Source organism: Doryrhamphus excisus, linkage group LG1 (assembly GCF_037039965.1).
Source record: "Doryrhamphus excisus strain RoL-2023G ecotype Guam linkage group LG1, RoL_Dexc_Guam_v1.1, whole genome shotgun sequence".
NCBI lineage: Eukaryota > Metazoa > Chordata > Actinopteri > Syngnathiformes > Syngnathidae > Doryrhamphus > Doryrhamphus excisus.
In genome coordinates, this window is record NC_136357.1 from 6,770,996 (window position 1) to 6,798,939 (window position 27,944).

At 39.6% G+C, this 27,944-nt stretch overlaps 3 protein-coding genes across 3 annotated transcripts; all 3 read left to right on the plus strand.

The window, feature by feature from the left end:
* Nucleotides 1-586: 586 nt before the first annotated feature.
* On the plus strand, nt 587-4,781 carry rsl24d1 (ribosomal L24 domain containing 1). Its single transcript, XM_058075184.2, has 6 exons — nt 587-754; nt 1,295-1,408; nt 1,491-1,563; nt 3,624-3,687; nt 3,913-3,998; nt 4,495-4,781. The coding sequence occupies exons 1-6, from the start codon at nt 674-676 to the stop codon at nt 4,569-4,571; spliced, it is 495 nt and encodes a 164-aa protein (XP_057931167.2). The 5' UTR covers nt 587-673; the 3' UTR covers nt 4,572-4,781.
* Nucleotides 4,782-5,631: 850 nt separating this feature from the next.
* LOC131130971 (cAMP-regulated phosphoprotein 19-like) lies at nt 5,632-7,205 on the plus strand. The gene is made up of 3 exons (XM_058075185.2): nt 5,632-5,794; nt 6,167-6,289; nt 6,366-7,205. Exons 1-3 carry the CDS (start codon nt 5,750-5,752, stop codon nt 6,534-6,536), a joined length of 339 nt encoding a protein of 112 aa, XP_057931168.2. The 5' UTR covers nt 5,632-5,749; the 3' UTR covers nt 6,537-7,205.
* A 527-nt stretch (nt 7,206-7,732) lies between these two features.
* Nucleotides 7,733-27,525, plus strand: LOC131130934 (unconventional myosin-Va-like). The gene is made up of 40 exons (XM_058075109.2): nt 7,733-7,907; nt 8,176-8,286; nt 9,858-10,029; nt 12,550-12,694; nt 12,777-12,933; nt 13,476-13,619; nt 13,728-13,809; nt 13,894-14,001; nt 14,344-14,450; nt 14,527-14,792; nt 14,862-14,943; nt 15,032-15,172; nt 15,437-15,562; nt 15,968-16,051; nt 16,310-16,438; nt 16,568-16,665; nt 16,749-16,835; nt 16,925-17,033; nt 17,128-17,339; nt 17,413-17,569; nt 17,855-18,094; nt 18,869-19,117; nt 19,845-19,938; nt 20,011-20,153; nt 20,236-20,358; nt 20,677-20,802; nt 20,883-20,939; nt 21,490-21,717; nt 21,799-21,866; nt 21,946-22,020; nt 22,089-22,287; nt 23,480-23,573; nt 23,669-23,806; nt 23,899-24,053; nt 24,862-24,951; nt 25,024-25,174; nt 25,237-25,519; nt 26,443-26,617; nt 26,691-26,771; nt 26,850-27,525. The coding sequence occupies exons 1-40, from the start codon at nt 7,881-7,883 to the stop codon at nt 27,000-27,002; spliced, it is 5,466 nt and encodes a 1,821-aa protein (XP_057931092.2). The 5' UTR covers nt 7,733-7,880; the 3' UTR covers nt 27,003-27,525.
* The last annotated feature ends 419 nt before the right edge of the window (nt 27,526-27,944 follow it).

Sequence of the window (27,944 nt, forward strand, 5' to 3'; positions counted from 1 at the left end):
ATGATGACGTGAATGCTACAAAACATTTTGCTAACTTTGCTTAGGTGCCAAATGTAGATTTATAGTATGTAGTCTTGACTGTCTTAATTTAAATTGTTTTTTTTTGTCATGCTCTTGAATACCAAAATGCATATTTTAATCCAAAGTGTGCAACAAAACAAAGATTTTATGGGTTGGAATGTTGCAAATGAATTTTTGATACTCTCAAGATGATCACAAATGATAATAAATAAAATTGTTCTTGGAAAAATACCATATGGTTTCAATGTGTCTGCTTCATTTATAACATTTAAAGTGAAACTACAATGTGTGGCTCAAATATGCAATATGCAATAACAAAGCCAGTGTACAGTACATACTACTGTATGTGGTACGTTTTAAGACTTACACAAGCAACATGTCATTTATGTTGCCTTATTCATTGCAGCAACATCTACAATTCCAAATATTTAAAGTCAATATACATAAATCTAACATTTATTTTGTACTACCACTCTGTATTTGTACTCTTTATACTCTCTATTCCAAGCTGCCAGAGTGAAAGCGTTTCAGCACATGTCCAACAGGGGGCAGTGAGTCTTCCAACTGCTTCAGTGGTCAACGAAGAAAAAGAACAAGGAAGCGGGCGGTCTTGTTGTTGTCAGTAGCAGAACGCAGCACTACTGCTGTGAAAATGCGTATCGAGAAATGTTATTTTTGCTCGGGTCCGGTGTACCCAGGACATGGAGTTATGTTTGTGCGGAATGATTGCAAGGTATGACATATTCTTCGTCTCTTAACAGTCAACGAAATAGAGTTTGGGAATTCGCGTTGGCCCGTCATCTGGACGGCTAATGCTAGCTTGAGAGTGTAACGTGCTCACGTGGGAGTGAAATGATAATTCACTGATCAGTTCGAGGTAATAAATAACTTGGATGGTTAGATTAACTCGACTTCGTGTGCAAAAAGTAATTTTAAGTTGACAATACAATTTTATTCTCATGATGGGTTGATCAAATTGTGGGCCCAGGCGTTAAGTGTGCGCGTGCGCCTTTCATTTCTGGTGTGTCTCGTGCAGACAGTGCACCCCCTAATGGCGAACAAATGAAACATCAGCTTTTGTACCTCAGATTTCCGTGTGAAATACACGTTAGTTTCGGCATTTAACGGGTTAAATGTATAACTACTTAAATGTATAACTATCACCAAGATGTTACATTTTTATTTGTCACGATTTGCAACACTTTTGCTTGTTTAGACACCGGTTAATAGCAACTGTAAAATTACATGTTTATCCTTTGTTTTTTTTCTCCAGACATTCAAATTCTGCAAATCAAAATGTCATAAGAATTTCAAGAAGAAGCGCAACCCCAGAAAGACCAGATGGACCAAAGCATTTAGAAAGGCAACTGGAAAGGAATTGACAGTGGTAGGATGACTGATACTATCCAATAATAAGTAATAAAATTGAATTTCTTTGTTCCTTATGTCCTTCACAATGTGTGTTTCAGGATAACGCTTTGGAGTTTGAGAAACGCAGAAACATACCTGTTAAATATAACAGAGAGATGTGGGACAAGACAGGTATATATTTTTACACATTATTTGCATGGTAAACAAATCTGAATAAATCACTTCATTGGAAAAGCAAGGAATGTCTACAAGGAAAACATAGACCAAGGCTGTGCTGATCAGAATTTAAAATCACAATGATGTGGAATTTTATGTGTTTTCTTCTATACACTGAATGAACAATGAATTACATCTGCGTAATGTAATGTTCAGTTTTGATGAATATTGTTGGAGTGGTAAGAAAATCTGAATATGTGGTTTGCAGTGGTGTAGAAGTATGTTGAATCTTACTGTTGTTAATGTTTTCTTTATTGGTGCTACATCGAAGGGAAAAGTATAAGCATTGTATTTTTAATCTTTTGATGCATCAAGTCTATTTGAGTGAGATTGCAGATGTACAGTGAAGAAAATAAGTATTTGAACACCCTGCTATTTTGCTATTTCTCCCACTTAGAAATCATGGAGGGGTCTGAAATTTTCATCGTAGGTGCATGTCCACTGTGAGAGAGATAAACTAAAAAGAAAAATCCAGAAATCACAATGCATGATTTTTTAACAATTTATTTGTGTGATACAGCTGCAAATAAGTATTTGAACACCTGTGTATCATCTAGAATTCTGACCCTGAAAGACCTGTTAGTCTGCCCATTAGAAGTCCACCTGCACTCCATGTATCATCCTGAATCAGATGCACCTGTTTGAGGTCGTTAGCTGCATAAAGACACCTGTCCACCCCATACAATCAGTAAGACTTTAACTTGTAACATGGCGAAGACCAAAGAGCTGTCCAAAGACACCAGAGACAAAATTGTACACCTCCACAAGGCTGGAAAGGGCTACGGAGCAATTACCAAGCAGCTTGGTGAAAAAAGGTCCACTGTTGGAGCTATCATTAGAAAATGGAAGAAGCTAAACATGACGGTCAATCTCAATCGGAGTGGAGCCCCATGCAAGATATCACCTCGTGGGGTCTCAATGATTCTAAGAAAGGTGAGGAATCAGCCCAGAACTACACGACAGGACTTGGTCAATGACCTGAAAAGAGCTGGGACCACCGTTTCCAAGGTTACTGTAGGTAATACACTAAGACGTCATGATGTGAAATCATGCATGGCACGAAAGGTTCCCCTGCTTAAACCAGCACATGTCAAGGCCCGTCTTAAGTTTGCATATGACCATTTGGATGATACAGAGGAGTCATGGGAGAAAGTTTTATGGTCAGATGAGACCAAAATAGAACTTTTTGGTCATAATTCCAATAAGCGTGTTTGGAGGAAGAAGAATGAAGAGTACAATCCGAAGAACACCATCCCTACTGTGAAGCATGGGGGTGGTAGCATCATGCTTTGGGGGTGTTTTTCTGCACATGGGACAGGACGAGTGCACTGCATTAAAGAGAGGATGACTGGGGCCGTGTATTGTGAGATTTTGGGGAACAACCTCCTTCCCTCTGTCAGAGCATTGAAGATGGGTCGTGGCTGGGTCTTCCAACACGACAACGACCCGAAGCACACAGCCAGGAAAACCAAGGAGTGGCTCCGTAAGAAGCATATCAAGGTTCTAGCATGGCCCAGCCAGTCTCCAGACCTGAACCCAATCGAAAATCTTTGGAGGGAGCTCAAACTCCGTGTTTCTCAGCGACAGCCCAGAAACCTGACTGATCTAGAGAAGATCTGTGTGGAGGAGTGGGCCAAGATCCCTCCTGCAGTGTGTGCAAACCTGGTGAAAAACTACAGGAAACGTTTGACCTCTGTAATAGCAAACAAAGGCTACTGTACCAAATATTAACATTCATTTTCTCAGGTGTTCAAATACTTATTAGCAGCTGTATCACACAAATAAATTGTTAAAAAATCATGCATTGTGATTTCTGGATTTTTCTTTTTAGTTTATCTCTCTCACAGTGGACATGCATCTACGATGAAAATTTCAGACCCCTCCATGATTTCTAAGTGGGAGAAATAGCAAAATAGCAGGGTGTTCAAATACTTATTTTCTTCACTGTATGTAATGTTAGTACTCTTGTACTGCTTGGTCACTTCATTGCTGACCACCCTCTGTGACTTTTGCAGTGAATGCAATGAAGAGAGTGGAAGAAATCAAACGGAAACGCCAGGCAAGATTTATCATGAACAGGTGTGTACGGTTTGATTTTTGCTCTGATCTTTGACTTCATACATTCTGTACAACTACTGTTTGGTTGTAAGTAAGATTTATTGATGTATTTGTCACCTTTACTTTACCAGCTAAGATCAATTGAGAACATAGTCTCATTTACAATGATGACCTGGCTCCAGCATAAAGTAAAAACAAACATGGTGGATTCGGCTGTTGACATTGTGTTTTGTGTTGGTTTTGTAGATTAAAGAAGGGCAAAGTATTGGAGAAGGAAGAGGACATCAAGGAAGTGAAGAAGAATATTCACCTTATCAAGGCCCCACATGCAGGTATGCTCTTGTGCATTGCTTCTCATATAGTGGGGGGGTATTTTAACCATAAAATAACCTTAATTTAGACAAAAACATATTTTACTTTTTTTTTTCAAGAGAACATGTATGACTCGTAAAACGCCTTCTGTAAGCAGACTTTCACTGTGAGAGCACTAAGCGAAACTGTGTGTCTTCCACAACCGAGAAAGGGTGGTCATATCTGGTTGGATGAATTCAATTATTTTACAGGTTGCTTAGGCTTTTGATTATAACACATGATGCCCAGCCAGCATTTTGCTACCGTTTTGGCTGATGCTGTACAGCCAAAACATTAGCGCGGGACAATACAAAAGGGTATCTTCAGGTTACAGGCTACAATAGTACAAACTACAGGTGAATTTTTTTTTTACCTGAATTATATCGATCATGTACTTTCTGATCAATTTGAGCATCCCTAGTTGACAGCAGTTTGATCATTTCGAAGCGGAGACAAAAACCTTTTTTCTGTATACAGGAAATGCCAAGAAAATGGAAGAGAAAATGTTGCAGAAAATACAAGAAGACGTGGACATGGCGGGTGAAGATGATTAATTTTTTTGTCAAGACAACGTACTGTGGCTTTGAACGGACTCTGCATTTGTTTGGGAATCAACAGTTGTAAACTGCAGCTCTATCAGTTTTAAGTGATATAAAGCAGCTTTAAACCTCTGCAGGTTTTTGTGTTCCACAAATATTGTATCATTTTACATACCAACATTAATGCAGAAAAGGCCTCAAAATAAATGTTTTTTCTTATTACAAGTATTGCTGCTCTAACTTTTATTTATTCTGTGTTATTCGTGACATGATTTGTGTATTCACAATTAGCCAAACATATTACAATATTTGGTATGATGGAGTGCATTTCTACACTATTACATTATAAACATTATTACAGGGCAAATGTGTTGAGTATGAGTATGGCTATACTACACTGCACTAATGCAATGATGTTTTGTTTTTTTTACAATTAGAGTAATATGGAAGTAGTGTAGGGAAAAACGCCATCACTATTTCTCATCGACCCATCCACCTCTATAAATACGGGGGAAATGTGTGCAAATGGCGTGGCCACAAACAAAAACTGTCAATATAGGCTTGGACAAGAAGTAGCAATGACAGGGTTGAACATGTTATCTTCTATTAATTTTGTGTGATGCCATGTATTTCCACTTACAGCTAAACAAAGTCTCTCAGCCACTTTTTATCCACACAAATATGTTTTGACTAGTAATGTGTGGAAATATCGATACTCCGATAGTTTACTATACCATTACCATACATTTATTTTATTACACTCAGCTCAGAGCTAAATACATTGTACACTGTTGTCCGCCTAGCCCCGCCCACCTTCCTTACCATCATGGCGGACATTCTGCTCTATGGCGTTCTACAGCCTGTTCCATTCATTTGCGTTTGAGGTGACATGCCTAGTTAATTGTAGTGTCGTTGGGCTCGTATAGAATTTATGCCGCTGATAACAACAATTAATAATGCTGTATCGGATCAAGAACTAAATCAGTGGTATCGCACGTCACTAATTTTGACTCCTACGGCATACCGTAAGTATACCAACATGGAATCTGATTTACGCATGCGTAGTCATCATTTATCGCAAATTATAAATTGTCAACACCTGAAACGGTGCAACAGTACATTCGTGAACCTTCCCCAGTAGATGCAGGTGGACGTCTCTTTTTTTAACAGCAGGCTACATTTTAATAACCGGAATGTCCGAGGAGGCTGAAGGAGTGATGACTTTGGAAGAGGAGCGGGTGAGTTTAAGGACAATCCTCTCAGTCTATCACAAGGAACCATGCAAGGATGCTGTTAGCAGTAGTTTCGGTAGCCTTTAGCATTTTTACTAAAGGATGCTACCGCCAAGTAATCATTAGACAAGTAGTACTGTGCGTCTTTCAAAATAGAAACTTGAGTATTTTGGTTCTTCTTTAATTTATATACTGATTTTGTTGTATTATGAGTTATTTTTACAGAAAGGCAAACATTGCAGAATGCTGTCTGACTGGTAAAATGAGTTGCCCCCATGGCAGCTTCTACCTGACATAATGTAGCTGCCATTGTCAATATTAGCTTCCACTTTGTACAATTATATGGAGAAGACAAGACAAACTGTGTTATTTCAACAGGAAATGGATGACAAGGTTGTTAGTCCAGAGAAAGCAGAAGAAGCCAAGTTAAAGGCCAGATTTCCCGGTCTCGGAGCCAAACACGGAAGCTCAGATTTTCTTAAAAAAAGACTTCAGAAGGGGGTATGTTCCTGATTACATTTGGCAGCCCTCTCTTTTAAACAACATTAAACATCTGAATATATATTTTTCTGTGCAGCAAAAGTATTTTGATTCTGGCGACTACAACATGGCCAAGGCCAAAATGAAGAATAAACTCCTGCCATCAGCCCCAACGGAGAAGGTCGAGATCACTGGCGGTCATATCCCCACACCTCAGGACCTCCCTCGGAGAAAGACTTCCATTATGACAAGCAAACTGGCTGGCTGATGGGTCTGTTTACAGCTTTACTACTATTACAACCACTCAGTTAAAACCACTTGCCTTCAGCATTTCACTGTTTCCCTGCATTCTTTTTTTTACTTATAAACCAACCAGTGAAAGAAAAATGGGCCCCCCAGGCACTACATTTGAAATTTATATCTAGGTAAGGAGTACATAAATGTTTTTCAAGCTCATACACTGTAGACTGAATTAAAAGCTTGAGTGCACTTGAAAATAGGGATGGGTATGAGTGCTGCCTTTTATTTTGACCATTGAATTAAAAAATGGTCGATAGAAACCACTTTAGAAAGTCAGTAACTTAAGGAACAGTAAAGTGACATGATACTTGATAAATGCATTATCTACATTCATGTTTAAATGTTAATTTTAAGGGTAAATGCTGACACATCTGTTGGAAAAATATTAGTCGAACAGCCCTTAAGTACCTGGGGTCTGATTGCATACTGTCTGACTGTGGTTTGAATAAGACACAAAAAGTGGGTTCAATCTCATTGTGACATGTCAAAATTGGCCTTAATTGAAGTGAAATATTGTTCTTGAGCAATATTTGCTCTCGCATGCGCATCTTGCCACTGTTTGACTTGAATCATTAATTTTATTGAAGGAAGCTCCCTGTATTTGTTTTTGTAAAAAATAAAATAATTTTGCATAACAGCTTGTAGGTGCTTTCTTTTGAAATTGTATTTTTTTTTGTTCCATTGACTTCACGGTGGTATTTTGAAGAAACCTGAACTAAAAAAAAATTAGTTTCTGCTGAGCTCGAGACATTGAGATGACCGCATACTGTGGGGTGCTGCAAAAGTCCGTTTTGAGAATGTTGCCGCTTGCTTGAAAATTGAAAAATACGTCTATATTCTTGCTTTAAGATATGGCTGTAACATGTAAACATGTTTTTAAGCCTGCTAAACTAACTTTAGTTATGTCATAAGGCAGTAGTTGTACAGTAAGAGTAAACAGCCAGGGGTGTGCAGAAAACTCCACACTTTACTGCCTACTCCAGAAAATATTATATTCAGGAAGTAGAGAAGTCCTCAACCACATTCTGCCCTGAATTTCTATTACTTGACTTTCTGTTGACCTCCTTGGTCAACCAAACAATGTCGTGTCCAACCATTGGCCACTAGGGGGCACTGCAGCCACTCTTGTGTTGCTGTGCTGTCAATCAAAAGTGTAACGTCTGGCTCAAAGGACAAAGCAGCATCACAGAAGGAGGAGGCTGCAATTAATTGTCTTTGAGCGTTTTTCCACAAGTGGAGACGTGCTTGACTGTTCGTGAGAGGAGTCTTGGGAAGTTTTGTATTTATTTTTTCGTCACATATTTTCATCTTCATGGCAGGTCCTGAACTTTATACCAAGGTAAGTTTACTTGACTAAAGTTGCTTTTTAGCTAGCTAGCGAATGTGCATTACATCTCATCTTAAGCGGATATTAAATGATCATTTCCGTTATTTTTATCTGCCTGACACTTAATATAGCACGTATGTAACTTTACACTGCGGTGACACAGTGTTCTGACATAGACCGAGTAGTATTTTTGCCTTTAGAAGATCCATCCACTTCTGTTATAGCTGGTGTGTAATTTGAAGAATTTTGACTGATTCTGACCCGCTTCCTTCTAAACCAGCATGCCCTTGTATGGGTCCCAGATGCCGTGGACGTGTGGAAGTCAGCAAAGCTTGTTAAAGACTACTCACCAGGCGACCAAGCATTATTTCTACATCTGGAGGATGGCACAGTAGGTCACAAGCACACATAATAAATACAACATAGACTGCTGGACATATGCTAAAATAGCAGATTTTGTATAAGGGAAGCTACCACATTCTTTTATGGTGCTTTTGCATGTTCTCCCCATACTTGTGTGGGTTTTCTCATGGGAGGGAAAAATTAGGACAATTCCAAATCCCCATGACTGACTGGGGCCCCAAAAGATAAGAGATTGTAATGTCCAGAATTCTGGTACCCTGGTTTTCTCCTACACCCCCAAAATATGATGGCATAACTGGACATTATTAGATGTCCGTAGGTGTGAATGTGAACGGTTGTTTGTTTGTGTGTCCTGTAATTGATTGTAATAAAACAGGCGGTATAGAAGATGCTATTGAGTTCATTACCAGTATCGCGCATTCATTAATTTTCTACCTCTTATCCTCACGAGGGTTGCGGGGGTGCTCGAGCCTATCCCAGCTGTCTTCGGACAAGAGGTGGGATACACCCTGGACTGGTCGCCAGCCAATCACAGGGCACATATAGACAAACAACCATTCACACTCACATTCATACCTATGGACAATTTGGAGTTGCCAATTAACCTAGCATGTTTTTGGAATGTGGGAGGAAACCGGAGTACCCGGAGAAAACCCGCGCATGCACGGGGAGAACATGCAAACTCCACTCCTAGCTGTGAGGTACTGCGTGCAACCACTCGAACCACTGAATTTAGAACTTGCCATCATTCCAGGATGATTAACAAAAAAAATCCAACTGCTGGACATTGGTGAAAACAGGACGTTCAAAGTGAAGTTGCGAGCGGCGTGAGAGCGAAGGATGAAAGACGACAAACACTGAGGCAGCTCCGGGAGAGTTACACCACCACATGTGTATTTCAACACGGGTTCAATTCCACCCTCAGCCATCTCTGTGTGGAGTTTGCATGTTCTCCCCGTGCATGCGTGGGTTTTCTCTGGGTACTCCGGTTTCCTCCCACATTCCAAAAACATGCTAGGTTAATTGGCGACTCCAAATTGTCCATAAGTATGAATGTGAGTGTGAATGGTTGTTTGTCTATATATAGGCGAAGCGGTAGAAAATATCACAGTAGCGGAGAGATGGGTGCAATGTTGTTTGCAGCCTTGGAGGCGTGGCAGACGTTAGGCAGATGTACAGTATGTACATATTATGTCATGTTCACTGGGTTATCGCTGCCAGCGTATGTATTGTACATAGTATTACGTATTGTTTTCTGATTGGTTTATCGCTGCCAGCCTATCAGTGTATAAGGCGCATCGTCGTTTTTTGAGATGGTTAAAGACTTAAGTGTGCCTTATAGTGGTAAATCTGCAGAGTTTTTAAAAGTTGCGTTGCACCATAGCAGCTTCACAGGTAAGGGATAGGTGTGAATGAAAACAGTGAAGGAATTTTACTTGAGTGGAGCTGTCATGTCGAGTCGGGGCATGTAGGCTGAGTTTTCTTGCACAAGACAAGCACAGTATTTACCTACTGTAGTTTTCAAATCATTTTGCAGTATTTAACATCCTTTTTCAGGTTTTACATAATCACAGCTCAGTGTTTCTTGTGTTTTTGCAGGAGATGCAGTATCAAATTGACCCCCAAACAAAGAGCCTCCCACCACTAAGAAACCCCAACATCCTGGTTGGGGAAAACGACCTCACAGCTCTCAGCTATCTCAATGAACCGGCAGTTTTACACAACATCAAAGTGCGCTTCATCGACTCCAAGTTGATTTACACGTACTGTGGTAATAAGTCGTCTTGTTTGACTCACACTATCTCTGTTGCTGTAGACTTTGGAGTCATGCTCACTGTAAGCTCTGACGTCAGCTGTGTTATTATGCTGCAGGCTGCTCATAAAGAAACACAGAAAAAGGCTACTTTTACAAAGATAATGCTGTTTTGAATGAAAATGGATTGAAACATTGAACAATATGCACATTATTGTGGCTGCAGTTTGCAGTGTATACAATTACACTGTAACCTACTACACTAGTTTCCTATTTTCTTTCCTAGCAACACCACAGGGATATAATTAGCAAGAGACTGATATGTCAGAACACATATATATTATATACAGTGAAGAAAATAAGTATTTGAACACCCTGCTATTTTGCTATTTCTCCCACTTAGAAATCATGGAGGGGTCTGAAATTTTCATCGTAGGTGCATGTCCACTGTGAGAGAGATAAACTAAAAAGAAAAATCCAGAAATCACAATGCATGATTTTTTAACAATTTATTTGTGTGATACAGCTGCAAATAAGTATTTGAACACCTGTGTATCATCTAGAATTCTGACCCTGAAAGACCTGTTAGTCTGCCCATTAGAAGTCCACCTGCACTCCATGTATCATCCTGAATCAGATGCACCTGTTTGAGGTCGTTAGCTGCATAAAGACACCTGTCCACCCCATACAATCAGTAAGACTTTAACTTGTAACATGGCGAAGACCAAAGAGCTGTCCAAAGACACCAGAGACAAAATTGTACACCTCCACAAGGCTGGAAAGGGCTACGGAGCAATTACCAAGCAGCTTGGTGAAAAAAGGTCCACTGTTGGAGCTATCATTAGAAAATGGAAGAAGCTAAACATGACGGTCAATCTCAATCGGAGTGGAGCCCCATGCAAGATATCACCTCGTGGGGTCTCAATGATTCTAAGAAAGGTGAGGAATCAGCCCAGAACTACACGACAGGACTTGGTCAATGACCTGAAAAGAGCTGGGACCACCGTTTCCAAGGTTACTGTAGGTAATACACTAAGACGTCATGATGTGAAATCATGCATGGCACGAAAGGTTCCCCTGCTTAAACCAGCACATGTCAAGGCCCGTCTTAAGTTTGCATATGACCATTTGGATGATACAGAGGAGTCATGGGAGAAAGTTTTATGGTCAGATGAGACCAAAATAGAACTTTTTGGTCATAATTCCAATAAGCGTGTTTGGAGGAAGAAGAATGAAGAGTACAATCCGAAGAACACCATCCCTACTGTGAAGCATGGGGGTGGTAGCATCATGCTTTGGGGGTGTTTTTCTGCACATGGGACAGGACGAGTGCACTGCATTAAAGAGAGGATGACTGGGGCCGTGTATTGTGAGATTTTGGGGAACAACCTCCTTCCCTCTGTCAGAGCATTGAAGATGGGTCGTGGCTGGGTCTTCCAACACGACAACGACCCGAAGCACACAGCCAGGAAAACCAAGGAGTGGCTCCGTAAGAAGCATATCAAGGTTCTAGCATGGCCCAGCCAGTCTCCAGACCTGAACCCAATCGAAAATCTTTGGAGGGAGCTCAAACTCCGTGTTTCTCAGCGACAGCCCAGAAACCTGACTGATGTAGAGAAGATCTGTGTGGAGGAGTGGGCCAAGATCCCTCCTGCAGTGTGTGCAAACCTGGTGAAAAACTACAGGAAACGTTTGACCTCTGTAATAGCAAACAAAGGCTACTGTACCAAATATTAACATTCATTTTCTCAGGTGTTCAAATACTTATTAGCAGCTGTATCACACAAATAAATTGTTAAAAAATCATGCATTGTGATTTCTGGATTTTTCTTTTTAGTTTATCTCTCTCACAGTGGACATGCACCTACGATGAAAATTTCAGACCCCTCCATGATTTCTAAGTGGGAGAAATAGCAAAATAGCAGGGTGTTCAAATACTTATTTTCTTCACTGTATAAGGCTATTTCGGAGGCCTTAAAAGAACATAAAACAATATTTAAAAACTTCAACTTAACTAGCTTACACAACTCGCTATAATTTATAGCGGGAAAAGATCCCATCCAATCAGAAAATATACTTTATCATCATAGAGTTGAATGATGGTGAATGATGGAAAAATCTGTAGTATTGAAAGAAAGATGCTAATGGTAATAACAACAATATCCATCTATCCATTTACTGTTTGTCCTCACTATGGTCGTGGATATGCTGGATCCTATCCCAGCTGTCTTTGGGCCAATGTGGCTCAATCTAAAATTTCTTAGTACAGTACAGTAATTGTGTAGGGTTGAAATAGTTTTCCTAGTATTTATTTATTATTGGTAGCATGCATCCTTTTGGAAAAACACCCACAACTCACATAAAATATATGTATATGTAAAATGAAAATGTTGCACATACACTGAACACGGTTACCCATACTGATAACATCACATGATTTCATGTGATTGTGCAGGTACATAATGGCCACTGAATGTATAATTGTAATGTGCCATATTCTCATTTAGTCTCAGTGAGTCTTGTCTGTATTATAAACAGGGATTGTTCTTGTCGCCGTCAACCCTTATGAGAGCCTCCCTATCTACGAGGCGGACATCATCCACGCCTATAGTGGGCAAAACATGGCCGACATGGACCCCCATATATTTGCAGTGGCTGAAGAAGCATACAAGCAGATGGCCAGGTTCTCTCCAAATATAACCATTATGTCCTTTAACCACACAATCATATAAATGTATTGTCTATTTCTCACGTTTTGTACGCAGAGATCAACAGAACCAGTCTATCATTGTGAGCGGAGAGTCGGGAGCTGGCAAAACGGTCTCTGCTAAGTATGCCATGCGTTACTTTGCTACAGTCAGCGGCTCCTCTGGTGAGGCTGATATTGAGGAGAGAGTCTTGGCCTCCAATCCTATCATGGAGGTGATGTTGAATACTGCACAGTAGATAGATATACACTACACAGACATGCAAGAGCTTTATCAAAATATATGCCTTCACAAAGATAATAGTGCTCAGTTTCTATTGACACCGCCAGAACTACGCTGTTGATGGTGGAGAGAACATTTCTGAGAGACTTTTTTTTGAAAGTGTGATTTTTGCATATGTACCTAATTGTAATGGTAATGGTTTTATTTCATTTGAACATGCATCAGATTACAATTTCACATATTCAGTTCCCAGTTCCACATGTCCAAAAGGAGTAGGAAGAAGCAAAGCTTATTAAATCCTACCCCTCCATCTGGTACTTTTACAATCAGTAACTGTTACATTTGTTCACTTCCTGCTTTCCATAATACAGTTTAAGGTTGTTTTTTTTTATTTTTTTATAATGCACTGTACCGAAGTAGGAGGTGATATGAGCATCCAATGACATAATGGGTACCATAGTAACTGTCAATATAGTGATATATATAGCACATTAAATATTGGGTTACTGAATGGCTTGTATGTATTTCCTTTAGGCTCTCGGGAATGCCAAAACAACAAGGAATGACAACAGCAGTCGCTTTGGGAAGTACATCGAAATCGGGTTTGATAAAAAATATTGCATAAGCGGGGCTCACATGAGGACCTATTTATTAGAAAAATCAAGAGTGGTTTTTCAGGTACGTTTTCCACAGCATTGTTGTAGACTATGATATTAACAGCACCCTTAGCAGTGTGCTTCCAGATGATGTATTGTATAACATATGTATGTTCATACTATACTTTAGGCCTATGGAGAACGGAACTATCACATATTTTATCAACTGTGTGCCTCATCACATTTACCAGAATTCCAAAACTTCAAATTAGGTATTGTAATTTCTAATTGTTTTAATTTAATTGTTCTAATTGTTCTAATTTCTAATTTCTAATTTATCAACATGATGTTTCAAGGTAGTGCAGATGATTTCCATTGCACTAACCAGGGTGAGAATCCAGTCATTGATGGAATGGATGATACCAAAGAGATGTGCAATACCAGGAGAGCTTTGACACTATTAGGTTAGTCTTTGTCGTTGGTAGTATGTGCCTTAACTAAATAGCAAATTACATGATGCATGTTCTTTTATGCTACCGCTGTAAATTCCCTAGTTTATTGAGTTAATTTGTGTATTTCATATATCTCAAAAAAAGAGATCACACAAAAAGTGAAAAACTTAAGTTCAGCATATTATACTATCGCACAACTATGATACTATACCATTGACACTTGGATTTAACTTAGTAGTTGTCAGTGTACAGCTTATAAAACACTATAGTTCCAGGTCATTGAACATGCAAATGAACATCATTGAATATCATTTATCATTTATCCTATTGATATTGACCACTGACTTTTTATAGGAATTCGTGAAAGTCATCAAATGGAAATGTACCAGATTCTGGCTGCTATTCTTCATCTTAGCAACGTGGAGGTGAAAAGTCATTCTCAGGACAGAAGCAGCATCTCGGTAAACACAAAAGTCAAATTTTCATTACTTATTTATTTATTCGGGATGCTTCTGTTTTAACCCGATGTGTTTTCAGCCTGACAATGCCCACTTAGTGGTGTTCTGTGAGTTGATGGGGGTTCCCTGTGATCAAATGGCCCACTGGCTCTGCCACAGGAAACTCAAGGCAACCACAGAAACATACATCAAGTGCGTCTCCAAGGCAAATGCAGTCAACGGTCGAGACGCCCTCGCCAAGCACATCTATGCCAGACTTTTCAGCTGGATTGTCGGCTGTATAAACAATGTGCTGAAATCAGCTGTTAAACATCACTCATTCATCGGTGTGCTGGACATTTATGGGTATGTTCTCATCATCATGTTTGTACTTTTTCTTTGTTTCTCAACATTTCACCTGTAATTTTTCACCAGGTTTGAAACCTTTGATATTAATAGCTTTGAGCAGTTTTGCATCAACTATGCCAATGAGAAGCTCCAGCAGCAGTTCAATCTGGTATGTTTCTTATTCTTTATCTTCCATTGTACAATCCAAACAATGTATACATTGTATAAGATGGTCACCTTGTGCTTTACGCCTCCAGCATGTCTTCAAACTGGAGCAAGAAGAGTACATGAAAGAGCAGATTCCGTGGACACTGATTGACTTCTATGACAACCAGCCGTGCATTAATCTCATAGAGGCCAATCTGGGCATCCTGGACCTTCTGGATGAGGAGTGTAAAGTACAGTAAAACTGACTCATTTACTTTGGTTTGTTTGTCACAACAATATTTAAATGTAAATGGCGGTAAGCCACTGTTGATGCACTACACTGCTGATGGGGATGTCATCCAACGTCATGTCAAAAAATCCAAACTATCCCTTTAATATCTTGGCAGAAGTCTGCAATTTATGTGTGCTCTTTTATAAGTCTCTTCCAGAGTATGAGCCTGAATATTTTTTTACTTCAGAGTAATGCAGTAGCTAATCTCTTCCTGTTTCCACAGATGCCCCAAGGCTCCGATGGGACATGGTCTCAGAAAATGTACAGCACGCTTTTGAAGCAAAACACTCACTTTGATAAGCCAAGGTTATCAAACATAGCTTTCATCATCCACCACTTTGCAGACAAGGTAGGTAAACAGATGTGACACAACATATCTTAAAATGTATTTATGCATTTTCTTGCAAAGCTGAATATAGCTTGTGTACTTGGTGAATGGTAGCTACCTAGACACCAAGTCAAATATTACTCCATTACAAATCTGTTCCATGTGCTGCATCATTTCCGTTTGCAGAGCAAGCATTGCTGAAATGGAAGGATGAATGATTCAAACCTTTTAATGTGAGAAGGGTCTGAATGAGTTCCATTTAGTTATATTTCCATTGGCAACGTTTTCTGTGTTCACCGCAATGTTTGGTTGTATTAGGCATATACATGTTACTCAGCCAACTGCAGCATGGCTATTACTATTATGACCTTTGCTCTTTTTTCCAACAAGACCTTTGTCCTTTGTGACGTGGTTCTTTGTGCCCAGGTGGAGTACCAGTGTGACGGCTTCTTGGAGAAAAACAAGGACACAGTCAATGAGGAGCAAATAGAAGTGTTACAAAACAGCAAGGTGATCATTTTGAGACCACGGATGTGGTGTACGTCATAATTTCCTTCTTCATAGTCACAATGAATGCACAATATTAAATGAAAGGACATATTGTCAATACCTATTCAGCTGAGCTTTCAATTTGAAATGATGTTATTATGGGCACACACCCCTGGTATTGTTCTGCCAGCTCTATTGCAGGAAATAACTGTACAGTACACAGCGTTTTCACATTGTTAGTACAAAACACTGCCATCTGGTGGCTATTCTTTTTTGCAGTTTGCTTTCTTGCTGAAGCTGGTTGAAGGTAATAAGAAAACAACAAGTTCTACCAAAAGACTCAGCACCAGCATTACTGGAAGATCTGGTCGCTCACCGGGAGCTAATAAGAAGACTGTAGGAATGCAGGTGAGGCCAGAAATAGGTAATCTCTTGATAATAATAAATAATTATTTGTTAAATATGCTGCTACTGAAAATATTATTATGTTATATTTCAAATATCATATTTGAAATGTTCTTCTTAAACTTTATTCAGTTTCGACAGTCTCTACATTTACTGATGGACACACTGAATGCTACTACTCCTCACTACGTGCGCTGCATTAAACCAAACGACCATAAAGAGCCATTCAGGTAAAGATCATTTCACTCAAGTAATTTCAGTTGGTGCATGGAAGAAATATAACTTGCATTGTATTAATTTGTTTATTATAAAGCTTGGACCCTTTGAGGGCAGTGCAGCAGCTGCGAGCATGCGGTATCCTTGAAACAATCCGAATTTCTGCAGCAGGATTCCCATCCAGGTGGCTTCTCAGCAGCTTCATGTGTTAATGAAAATGAGACCCAACAGTACATTCATAGTGCATTGATCTCTTCTTTACAAATGTTTTAGATGGACGTATCAGGAATTCTTCAGTCGTTACCGAGTCCTCATGAAGCAAAAAGATGTGCTGCCTGATGGAAAAGAGACTTGCAGAAATGTCCTAAAAAATCTCATCCAGGTGGGAATCATAGCTGGAACCTCGGTCCTATGCTACCTATCATATACTCTATACAGTATATATCACAAATGCTATATTGTGTTTTGGCTCTTAGGACCAGAACCTGTATAAGTTTGGTAAAAACAAGATCTTCTTCAGAGCTGGCCAGGTGGCCTACTTGGAGAAGCTACGCTCTGAGCAGCTGCGTAGAGCTTGTGTCAGCATCCAGAAGACTATCCGTTGTTGGCTGGCACGTAAGAAATACCTGAGGATGAAGCAATCTGCCATCACCATACAGAGACACGTGCGGGGTCATCAGGCACGCTGGTAAGCAGAGAGATTCATAAATGGTAAAGGAAACTGGTACAAAATACTCATGTGATTGCTTTCTCCTTTTCAGTTATGTTGATTTTCTGCGGAGAACAAGAGCAGCTGTTGTCATTCAGAGCAATGTTCGAATGTGGGCGGCTAGGAGACGTTACCAGAAAGTCCGCTCTGCATCTGTTGTCATTCAGTGCTTCTTCAGGACATATGCAGCCAGAAAGCTGTACTACAAGGTAATTTTATTGAATGTGCAGCATCATCATTCAAAACTGCAAACGTCATGTTAACTTTCTTAAAATATGATAAAAACGGCAGTGGAGGATTAAAACGATACAATGCAATGTTTTATAATATATATCCCAGAAGAGTGGAAGTTGTTAAAGCTGCAGAGGGTGGATTCACAGGACTGACTCTCATCTTTTATCAGTTTTTCACTTCATATTGCTGTAGTGTCCCAATACTGTAATGTAAAAGCTATAATATGAGGTAATGAGGTTTACCTTGTCGTCTCCTTCCAGCTGTTGTATGAGCAAAAGGTTTTGGTCATCCAGAAGTGGACTAAAGGCTGGCTGGCCAGGAAGCACTATCAACGTACTCGGGCGGACATTATCCTGCTGCAGAGCTGTGTTCGACGCATCATGGCCAAGAAAGAACTGAAGAAGCTCAAAGTGGAGGCGCGCTCTGTGGAGCATTTCAAGAAGCTCAACATTGGCATGGAGAACAAGATTATGCAGTTGCAGCACAAGATAGACGAGGAGGTGAGAGTATTAAGGAAAAAAACAGAGCTTAATCCTACCTCTTCTATGTATCTATTACTGATAATTCACTCACACCATAACTTTTACATGTTTCAATTTCATTTTATTATTATTATATTATATATCAAACAGGAGTTAAAATAATGACACTATAAGCCTTGCACAGTGTTACGGAAAAGGAAGAAAGGCCTTTTTTTCATATATATGTGTATATATATATATATATATATATATATATATATACCTTTTGTTGTGTTCTTTTATTATCGCTTCACTGTAGGTTTTATGCTTTCTTTGTAGCACTTTGAGATTTCTGTAATGTAAAGTGCAATATAAATAAAATTTGTTAATAAGTTTAAAATTTGTGTGAAGTAAGTACTAGTAAATGATAGTTATTAGTACTTATCACTAATAAGTGATTTAAGTGATACAAGTAAATTTGGATTCTGATATACTGTACATATACACATTTTTAAATTGTAAATTGATAGCTGTTTTTTACTCATACGTTCAATTTCAATTTTATGTATACATGTTTACGTTGTGTGTTGTGCTCCTAAGGGATCAGTAAAGCTCTAACGTAACGATTTCTGCCAAAGGTCATGCAGTAGCAGCCACCATTACCATAATGTTACGACCCTGAATTATGTAAAAATATGTGTATTAAAAATGTATCTTTACTGTAAGAGAAAGAGCAAACTTGCCTTGAAATGCAGTGTAATTGGGCGTTGTCATCACATCACATGCACACCATGTGTTTGCATGCTCCCACAGCACAAAGAAGTCAGAGAGCTCAGTGAGAGGCTGAATGCTGCAGCAAAGGCCCAAGAAATGGAGCGAGAACGATACTGCAAAGAGATAGAAAACCTTCATAGGTCAGAGAAAAAGGCTCGAGCTGAGGCAGAGACGCTCCCTTCGCTATTGGAGCGGCTCTCCTTTCTTCAGCAGGAGCTGGACAACACTCTCAGACAGAAGGAGGTCCTGGAGGATCAGAGAAAGGTTGATAAGGAGCAGACGCAGCTGGTAGGCTTGCTTCTACAAACTTTGCCAGTGTTTTATCTATTTTTCAGATTGCCTGCATCTGCATTGGTTCGTTATATTGTTTGTGTACCTGGAAGTCAATGTGGAGTCCTTGTCTTGATGATGATGCAATGATGTCATTGTCTGTTCTGTTGTTGGTTCGACTGCATGATTTAATTGTTGTAGAAAATATGTACTTTAGTAGTACTTTGAGTATGCATACATGTTAGCGCATTTATTGCAATTTTATATTTTATTTAATGTTTATTGTACATAAATAATACATACTGGGGCGCACAGTGGACGAGTGGTTAGCATGTAGGCCACACAGTCAGGGTATTGGGAAGACCTGGGTATGATTTGCCGCTTGGTCATCTCTGTGTGGAGTTTGCATTTTCTCCCTGTGCGTGTGTGGGTTTACTCCCATTTCCTCCCACATTCCAAAAAATGCTAGGTTAATTGCTGACTCCAAATTGTCCATAGGTATGAATGTGAGTGTGAATGGTTGTTTGTCTATATGTGCCCTGTGATTGGCTGACCACCAGTCCAGGGTGTACTCCGCCTCTCGCCCGAAGTCAGCTGGGATAGGATAAACGGCTTAGAAAGTAGATGGATAATACATAGTACTTATTATTGTTGTATGTTGTTTAAAACAGTAATTAAATATTTAACCTTGTACTATGTCTGTGTTAATTATTCTGTTTTTCTGTCCGCTTCTTTTTATTTTCAGGTTGTACAGGAGCTGAATATGAAAAACAGCTTGCTGAGCAATGAAAAGGAAGACCTCCAAAAGGTCATCCTAGAACAAAACCAACAGTTGACAGGTAATATACAGTATAAAGTGTAAAGAAGAAATTTTTTTTTTTAATTTAGTAAAGTAAAACTGATGGTGTCAGACATTAAAGGCAAAGTGGAAAACGCAGAAAAACTAGAGAAAGAATTAATAGAAGAACGCTCCCGGTACCAAAGCCTGCTGAATGAACATCTGCATCTGGAGGAGCTACATAAAGACCTGAAAGAAGAACTGGAAGTCAGCATTGTAAGGAATATTTATGTGTGGTGTGTGTTTGTCCCAATAGAAAAGCTTTCTATTTTACTGCACCTTTTTTCCTCATTTATAGAGCTCAAGGAAGGAAGGACGGTCCCTGGGAAGTCAGAAGCCAGAATCTAAAGACAGCAACTCCTCTGAATGTGGCCCAATCGTAGACTTGACTAATGGACAGACCAGCACAACAGAAAAAGAGGCAATGTTGAAATTTTTTTTTTACATTTATTCATTTATCATTTACATATTTTGTTTTCAAGGGTACATTCAGGGTAATTATTCAGCTGTACTCTAAATTGCTGTCCTATTAGTTTGAATGTGAGCAGACTATATTTTATTATTTTTCTTTAGTCAGCAGTCACTTCACCAATACCAGCCTTGTTCCAGTAACAGTGAGAGCTCACTAGTGCTTTTTAAACCGATATGGTCACATTTAAGCTTTTTTTCCGTATTTCTTGTAGATTTATTAGATTTTTTTTCTCCCAACCTAGATTTTCAACACTGATTTTCTTTTTAGGCCGAGACCCCGCCCACTGTCGACCTACCACTGGTTTTGAAGCTCCAAAGAAGAGTTAGAGAATTGGAGAGGCACAAACAGTTGCTGGAGTTGCAGTTAGACGAGAAGGAAGCGCAAGAGGAAAATGTATGTTGACAGTTTTTAGTTTTTAAGTAGTTTTAATTAATATTTGCAATTTTTAATTAATTGTGTATTTCTGTGTAAAGGATGTGGAAGAGGAGAAAAATGTTGGCATAGCACTGCTGGATTTGGAAACGCTGAAGGTACAACCTTAAAAAAAAAAGTCACTTCATGTTGCTGTCGTGTCCCAAGCGGAGTGGAAGGAATGTCATAAACAAATGTTGTTGGATCAAAATTGGCAAAATTGGCAAATAGCCATTGATTGAACCCCAAAGCAGAGATGACAAAAATGTGTAGAAAAAATGATTAAGAAAAAGCACACTCAAACGGAGCGGAAAGAAACACAAAACTATGCCATACAAAACTACAACTAAGACAGCTTCTAAAAAAAAAGTAAGCAGAGCTTTAATACAATAGTTAGAAAATAGCAGGGTAGCACAACAAGAGAAGCTTGAGTGGGTAGTGTAGACATTGCAACAATCTGGCAGTGAGTGAGTGTGCAAGCAAAGGCTTGCTGACTGGAAATGCTCCTAGGTATGTGCAGTCGGCTCTGCCCCGGCAGGACCAGCAGTGCACTACAACAGAGAGTAGACAGGTGGCAGCAAGGCAGCTCCAACAGAACATAACAATAATTCTGAACAGCAAACTAAAAGAATTAAAAAAAAATATATGCTTTGGTTTGATTTCTTTCAGCGTCAAGAGTTGGAGACTGAAAACAAGAGGCTGAAGCAGGACTTGAGTGTACTGCGTAAATCCCTGACCAATGAAAACAGTGAACTAATGCCCCCTGCTGTGGGTTCTACACCTTATGACATACTGTTGGAACAACTCACTTCTTCAAATGAGGAGCTGGAGATGCGAAAAGAGGAAGTACTTCTTCTCCAGTCACACCTAGTGCGGCAAGACGCTATGAAATATAGGGTAATATCATTTAGTTATCATTACTGCAATTGGAATGGTCAGTTTTTTCTTTAATCTATGCTTATTAACTCCCACGTCCAGGATTCTGCAATTGGGGAGGGTGTCAAATTAGAACTTGGTGACCTGCACTCATTTCAAAATCTTGACAGGTAAGACCACATGACTCTTAACCTTAAATTTATACCATAGTGACCAAATACGTGGTCATATATTATCTTTTACTTTTAGGTCAGCTGACATCCATACACTCAATGAGGATGGAGAACTGTGGCTGGCTTATGAGGGCTTGAAAGAGACCAACAGGTGTGGGTTTTGTTGTTGTTACCTCAAACTATTACTCAATAACTGGTTGCTATGACTTTACATTCTAGGGTTCTGGAGTGTCAGATGCAAAAGCTGGAGAAGCAGCACAATGAGCGGTATGAGAAGCTGCAGGATGAAGTGAAGACATTGAAGGAGGAAAAAGAGCAGCAGCAGAAGCTGCTGGCTCAGACTTTGGTCCTGCCTGAAAATGCTCGCATTGAAGCAGGCCTGAAGCTTGAGATCACTCGGCTCACTAGTGAAAATCTGGTGGGTTCACTCGCTGGCTGTACAGAACTTGTAGGGCTATGCTTGTATTATGTGTATGGATAATGTTTAAAAAACTTGGGTAGACTGTGGTAGGAAATGGCTATTCGCAACTCTCCCACTCCCTGCATGCACACTCTGTAATGCTACAGAGGCAACTGCTTTTGTTTCATTACTTACACAAAATGAACACAGTTAGGACACTGATAAAGGCTAGTCCAGCTGCATACTGGCCCATGTTCACAAAACAGTCCATAGTGAAATGCCCTTGACAGATTGATTTTTGATAGTAGGGAATCAGGAACTCCAACCACTTTTGCCTGATGTTTGCCTTGTTAGGAATTATAAACAAATGTAGCTTTCCCTTACACATGAAGAAAAACTTCCTGGAAGACATTGCTTACACTGCAAAATGAGAAACATAGCTTGGGTTAGACCAGGTGAAGCAGAGCTTTGCGGAGGGCAGAGAGCGTATCTGGCCACCCATATAAGGAAGCCCGGCACTCTGTGATGTCACAGAGGTCAGTGTTAGAAAAAACTCTGAAACGAAGTCATCCCAAACGTCTTACAGGGCTCACTTCCAAATGCGCAAACGTCATTATCTAAAACATTGGCGTGGTTTAACATGAGAATACAACATTCTAACAACATTTATAGGTCTGGAAAGTGGAAAAAAATCACAATAGGTCCCCTTTAACTGTTCAGCATGTCTTGAACTACTACTTTCAAATGAAAAAGTTTGGACACCCTGGCCTCAAAATGTAGAAGAAAGAACACTTGTCAGAGGGATGCAGTTTAATTCTTCCATCCATCCATCCATCCATCTTCTATACCGCTTATCCTCATTAGGGTCGTGGCCGTATGGTGGAGCCTATCCCAGCAGACTTAGGGCGAGAGGCGGGGTACATCCTAGACTGGTCGCCAGCCAATCACAGGGCACATATAGACAAACAACCATTCTCACTCACATTCATACCTATGGTTTTTCATATAGCTTTTGTATTGGATCTCAGTAGAGTGGATGCTGTATCTAATCTTGGGGTCTTTGAGTATAAACAGTGATTCAACCATTTAAAATGTCAACCTTAAAAAAAAAGTTTGTATTTCACATTTGTTTTGTCATCACGTTTACTGTTGTCTTGAGTGTGAGTGAAAGTGAAGTTTTCTCTAATCCTGTATGTCTGCATATTTTCAGGACTTCATGGTGCAACAGGAGAAAAAAGACAAAACTATAAGCAGTTTGAAAAAAGAACTGCAGCTGTACATGAAAAAAGTAGAAGCGTTTCAAGGTAATCTTTTTACATTGAAAGGCTTATTGAGGCCCAGTTAATATCATATATTAATATCATATATTAACTGGGAATCCTCATGCTGTTGTGTCAAGCTGATCAAAAGAACACAGACATGATGATAAACACTCCTGCCAAAGCTGTGAGTATTCCACGTAAAGAGAAGGAGTACCAGGGAATGTTGAAGTACAAGGAGGGTGACGAGAGCCGGCTAGTGAAAAATCTGGTTTTAGGTATGACAAACCTGTTTTGCTCCCGGCAATGTTTCTTTCCAGCTATCATGAGAAATGGATAAAGGTGCTGTGTCTGTTCGCCATTGTCTCAGATATGAAGGCCCGCGGTGTCGCTGTGAGCTTCCTTCCAGGACTTCCTGCTTACATCATCTTTATGTGCCTGCGATATGCTGACAGTGTCAATGATGATCAGAGAGTCAGCACGCTGCTCAATTCGGTTCTCTGCAGCATCAAAGGAGTCATTAAGGTACACTATTTACTAGACACTGAGATTACTTTTATGAAAAGTACTCTCTGTACTCTCGAGTATTTGGTACCGGCCTACTGAGACAAAGTGACCAAGAGTATGACTAACATTGGTCTCACTCCGTTCATCCGTAGAACATTGTATGGAACAAATGCTAGTACCCACAAATGATAACGCTTATCAACGCTTGTCATGTTTTAATTTTGCAGGATCCTCTGACACCCCTTTATGTTTTACACTCACTGCCCACTTTATTAGGTACACCTGCAATCTACGTAGGTGCAATATTAGGTGTATCAAAAATGTATGCTTTTATAGAGGTAACAATGTTCAGTTCAATAAGTTTATTATTGAAGCTGCACGGAGGACAAGTGGTTCGCGCACAGGCCCGAGTCATCTCTGTGTGGAGTTTGCATGTTCTCCCCGTGCATGCGTGGGTTTTCTCCGGGTACTCCGGTTTCCTCCCACATTCCAAAAACATGCTAGGTTAATTGGCGACTCCAAATTGTCCATAGGTATGAATGTGAGTGTGAATGGTTGTTTGTCTATATGTGCCCTGTGATTGGCTGGGACCAGTCCAGGGTGTACCCCGCCTCTCGCCCGACGACAGCTGCGATAGGCTCCAGCACCCCCTGCGACCCTCGTGAGGATAAGTGGTAGAAAATGAAATGTAGACTTATTGTTAATCCAGTATCTCCAATGAAATGAAAAAAGCATTTAAGCTTCTTGTTGTAGTTGCATTATAAAGACGATGCATTGAGAAACACAGTTTACTGCATGTGACATTCGTGAATTGTTTTTTCTACAGAAGAGAGGGAGTGATTTTGTGGTGTCGTCTTTCTGGTTGGCCAACACGTGTCGACTAATTCATTGTCTGAAGCAATATAGTGGCGATGAGGTGAGGATGAGTGCACTTGAAAACAGTTAACATTCCACCTACCTACATTAAATATGCCAAACATCTACGCAGACATTCAAGACCCACAACACTGCAAAGCAGAATCAGCATTGCCTGACCAACTTTGAACTGACTGAGTACCAGAACGTATTTGCTGACTTGGCAGTCCAAATTTACCGCCAGCTCATCAAAAGCATGGAGGACACCCTGCAGCCCCTCATAGGTGATGTGAATAATCCCACGTGCATCCATATGAATTGGTTTGACCGTGTTTGTCATGTGCAGTGTCAAGCATGCTGGAGCATGAGTCCATTCAGGGTGTTCTAGGCTCCAAACCAACAGGTCTGAGGAAGAGGAGCTCCAGTTCCCCAGAGGAAGAGGCTGTTACAGTGGAAGTCCTCCTGCAGCAACTTGGACAGTGGCACACCGCCATGTGTCAGCATGGGTTGGACTCTGACCTCATTAAACAAGTCGTCCGGCAGCAGTTTTATATCATATGTGCCGTCACCCTGAATCACCTGCTTCTAAGGAAGGACATGTGCTCCTGGAGTAAAGGCCTGCAGATCAGGTACTGGCACACTGTTGTTACCTACTGACAATATAAGATTCAATTATACACTCACTGGAAACAAAAAGATAAGAAAAATATGTATGCACAATCATAGATCACATTACACTTGCCTTAACATCAAAGTTATATAGAAACAATCTAATAATATTAATTGCCAGATTTTTATTAATATGTTTATTCAGGTTGAAGCAGAACAATAACACCTGTTTCTAATATTACGGTCACCTTATGAAGTTACACGGGAGGGACCAAATTTCCAACAATCCAACAGTAATTTGTACAAATAATTTAAATCATTTAGAATATTTAGAATATTATTATTTATTCTAAGTACAAATAATTTAAATAATTTAGATTATTATTATTTATTCTAAATTATTATTTAGAATAAATGCTAAATTATAAATAAATTATTCAAATAATTTGGAATATTATTATTTATTCTAAAATATTTAAATTATTTGTACAAATTACGCTGTATATTGTTGTTCATATTTGATGTCATCTATTTATTCTCCACATTATTATTTATTATTATACGGGAGCCAGGCAACAACATTTCGTTGGCAATTTCACAGCTGTGTTATTGTGCAATGACAATAAAGGAAGTCTATCTGTCTATTTATATTTCTCAACACAATATTGTGTCAATATAGCGCTTTTCAAAGTATCCAAAGCTCTTCACAGTGAATTGAACCCATTATACTGTACAATGATTCCTCAATCAAACACTGATGCTACATCTGTAGCCACAACTGTCCTGGGGTAGACTGATTGAAACGTGGCTGCCAATACAGAAATCCCAAATTCCCCAAATCACTTTATTTAACTATAGTTATGCAGTATTGTTAGTATATTCTATGTCAATTTGCATACATATAACACAGCCTGACTAGCTTCCCAACTCCCTCTGTGCTCAGGTACAATGTCTGGCAGTTAGAGGAGTGGCTGGTGGAGCGGGAGCTCTCCGGGTACGGCGCCAAGGAGTCATTGGAACCTCTTGTACAAGCCGCACAACTTCTGCAGGTCAAGAAAAAGACAGAGGCTGACGCTCAGGCTATTTGCAACATGTGCACAGGCCTCACGACTGCACAGGTCCGTCATCACCTACTGTGTGTTTCATCGAAGTGCACAGCTCATTAGTTTTGATCACTATTCTCCATTGCAGATTGTTAAAGTGTTGACCCTCTACACACCAGTGATTGAGTTTGAAGAGCGTGTGACAACCACCTTCATCGCGACCATTAAAGTGAGTTATTATGACACAAGCACATGCAAGAGTGAAGCACTCATCAGATGATTAACCTTTTCATTTTGGACCTTACAGAACATTTTAAAAGACAGGGGGGAGTCCTCCACATTGATGATGGATGCCAGGAAGATATTTTCTGTAACTCTTTCCTTCTCACCATCCTCTGTGGCACTAGAAACCATCCAAATCCCTGCTAGTCTTAATCTGGACTTCCTCCTCCGCATCTAGGGCCGCTCTTTGTTTGTTTCATCTTTGGTCGCCATCAGTTTATACCTAACTTTATACATGTCACATGAAAAGTCTATTTAAGGAAATATATGCACATATATGCCACGTTTCGGAAGGCACAGAGGGCTCAATCCAGACCATCTCGACCCCCCAAGAGCGCAGGACAACCATGGCACCCCACCCGACCTGGCGAGGCTGCCCAGGCGAGGACCAGTACGACTCAACCTCTTGTCCAAAATGAGCTGGGATAGGACCCTTGTGAGAACAAGCAGCATAGAAGATGGATGGATGGAGGGATGTACCATGTGACTAAAGCAGTACACTGTCCACAATGACAAATTTCATTTTAAATCTACAAGATTGTTCCAGATGGGTTTAAGTTGGCATTGCATGAGAAAAAAACCTTGTTTTTATTTTTTATTTTAAGAAATTCCCACCAAGCTGACAGATGTGTTTTTATTATTTTTCCAGATGTGAGTTTTAAAAAAATATATATATTTTTGAATGTGCTGGCATTTGCATTTACACTTAATTTTAATAAAAAAAGTTTGTCTCTTATACTGTTGGGATTTTTTTTAAACCCTAACAAGGCGAGTAGGGCCACTTTAATACATTTAAATTAAGCCAATTTCACTTCCCATTTTTCCATGGTCTTTACTCACCTGTTATGAGAAGGGAAAAAAAAGACAAACTGGTATGACATTTTATTGTATTTATATTATTGTATTTACAAAATGTATTAAAAATATTGTTATAATGCTCTGTTAAATTAAGTTATGCTAAATTCTTATGTGTCCCTCTGTCAAATCTATAACTGCACTATGCTAACTCTATTGTCACTTGATTAATGAAACATCAGCAGTTTTTATCCAACAACAGTACTCATTTCAAGTTATTCATGCTATTTAATGGGAAGAAAAGTGAAATATTTCAAGTGCATAA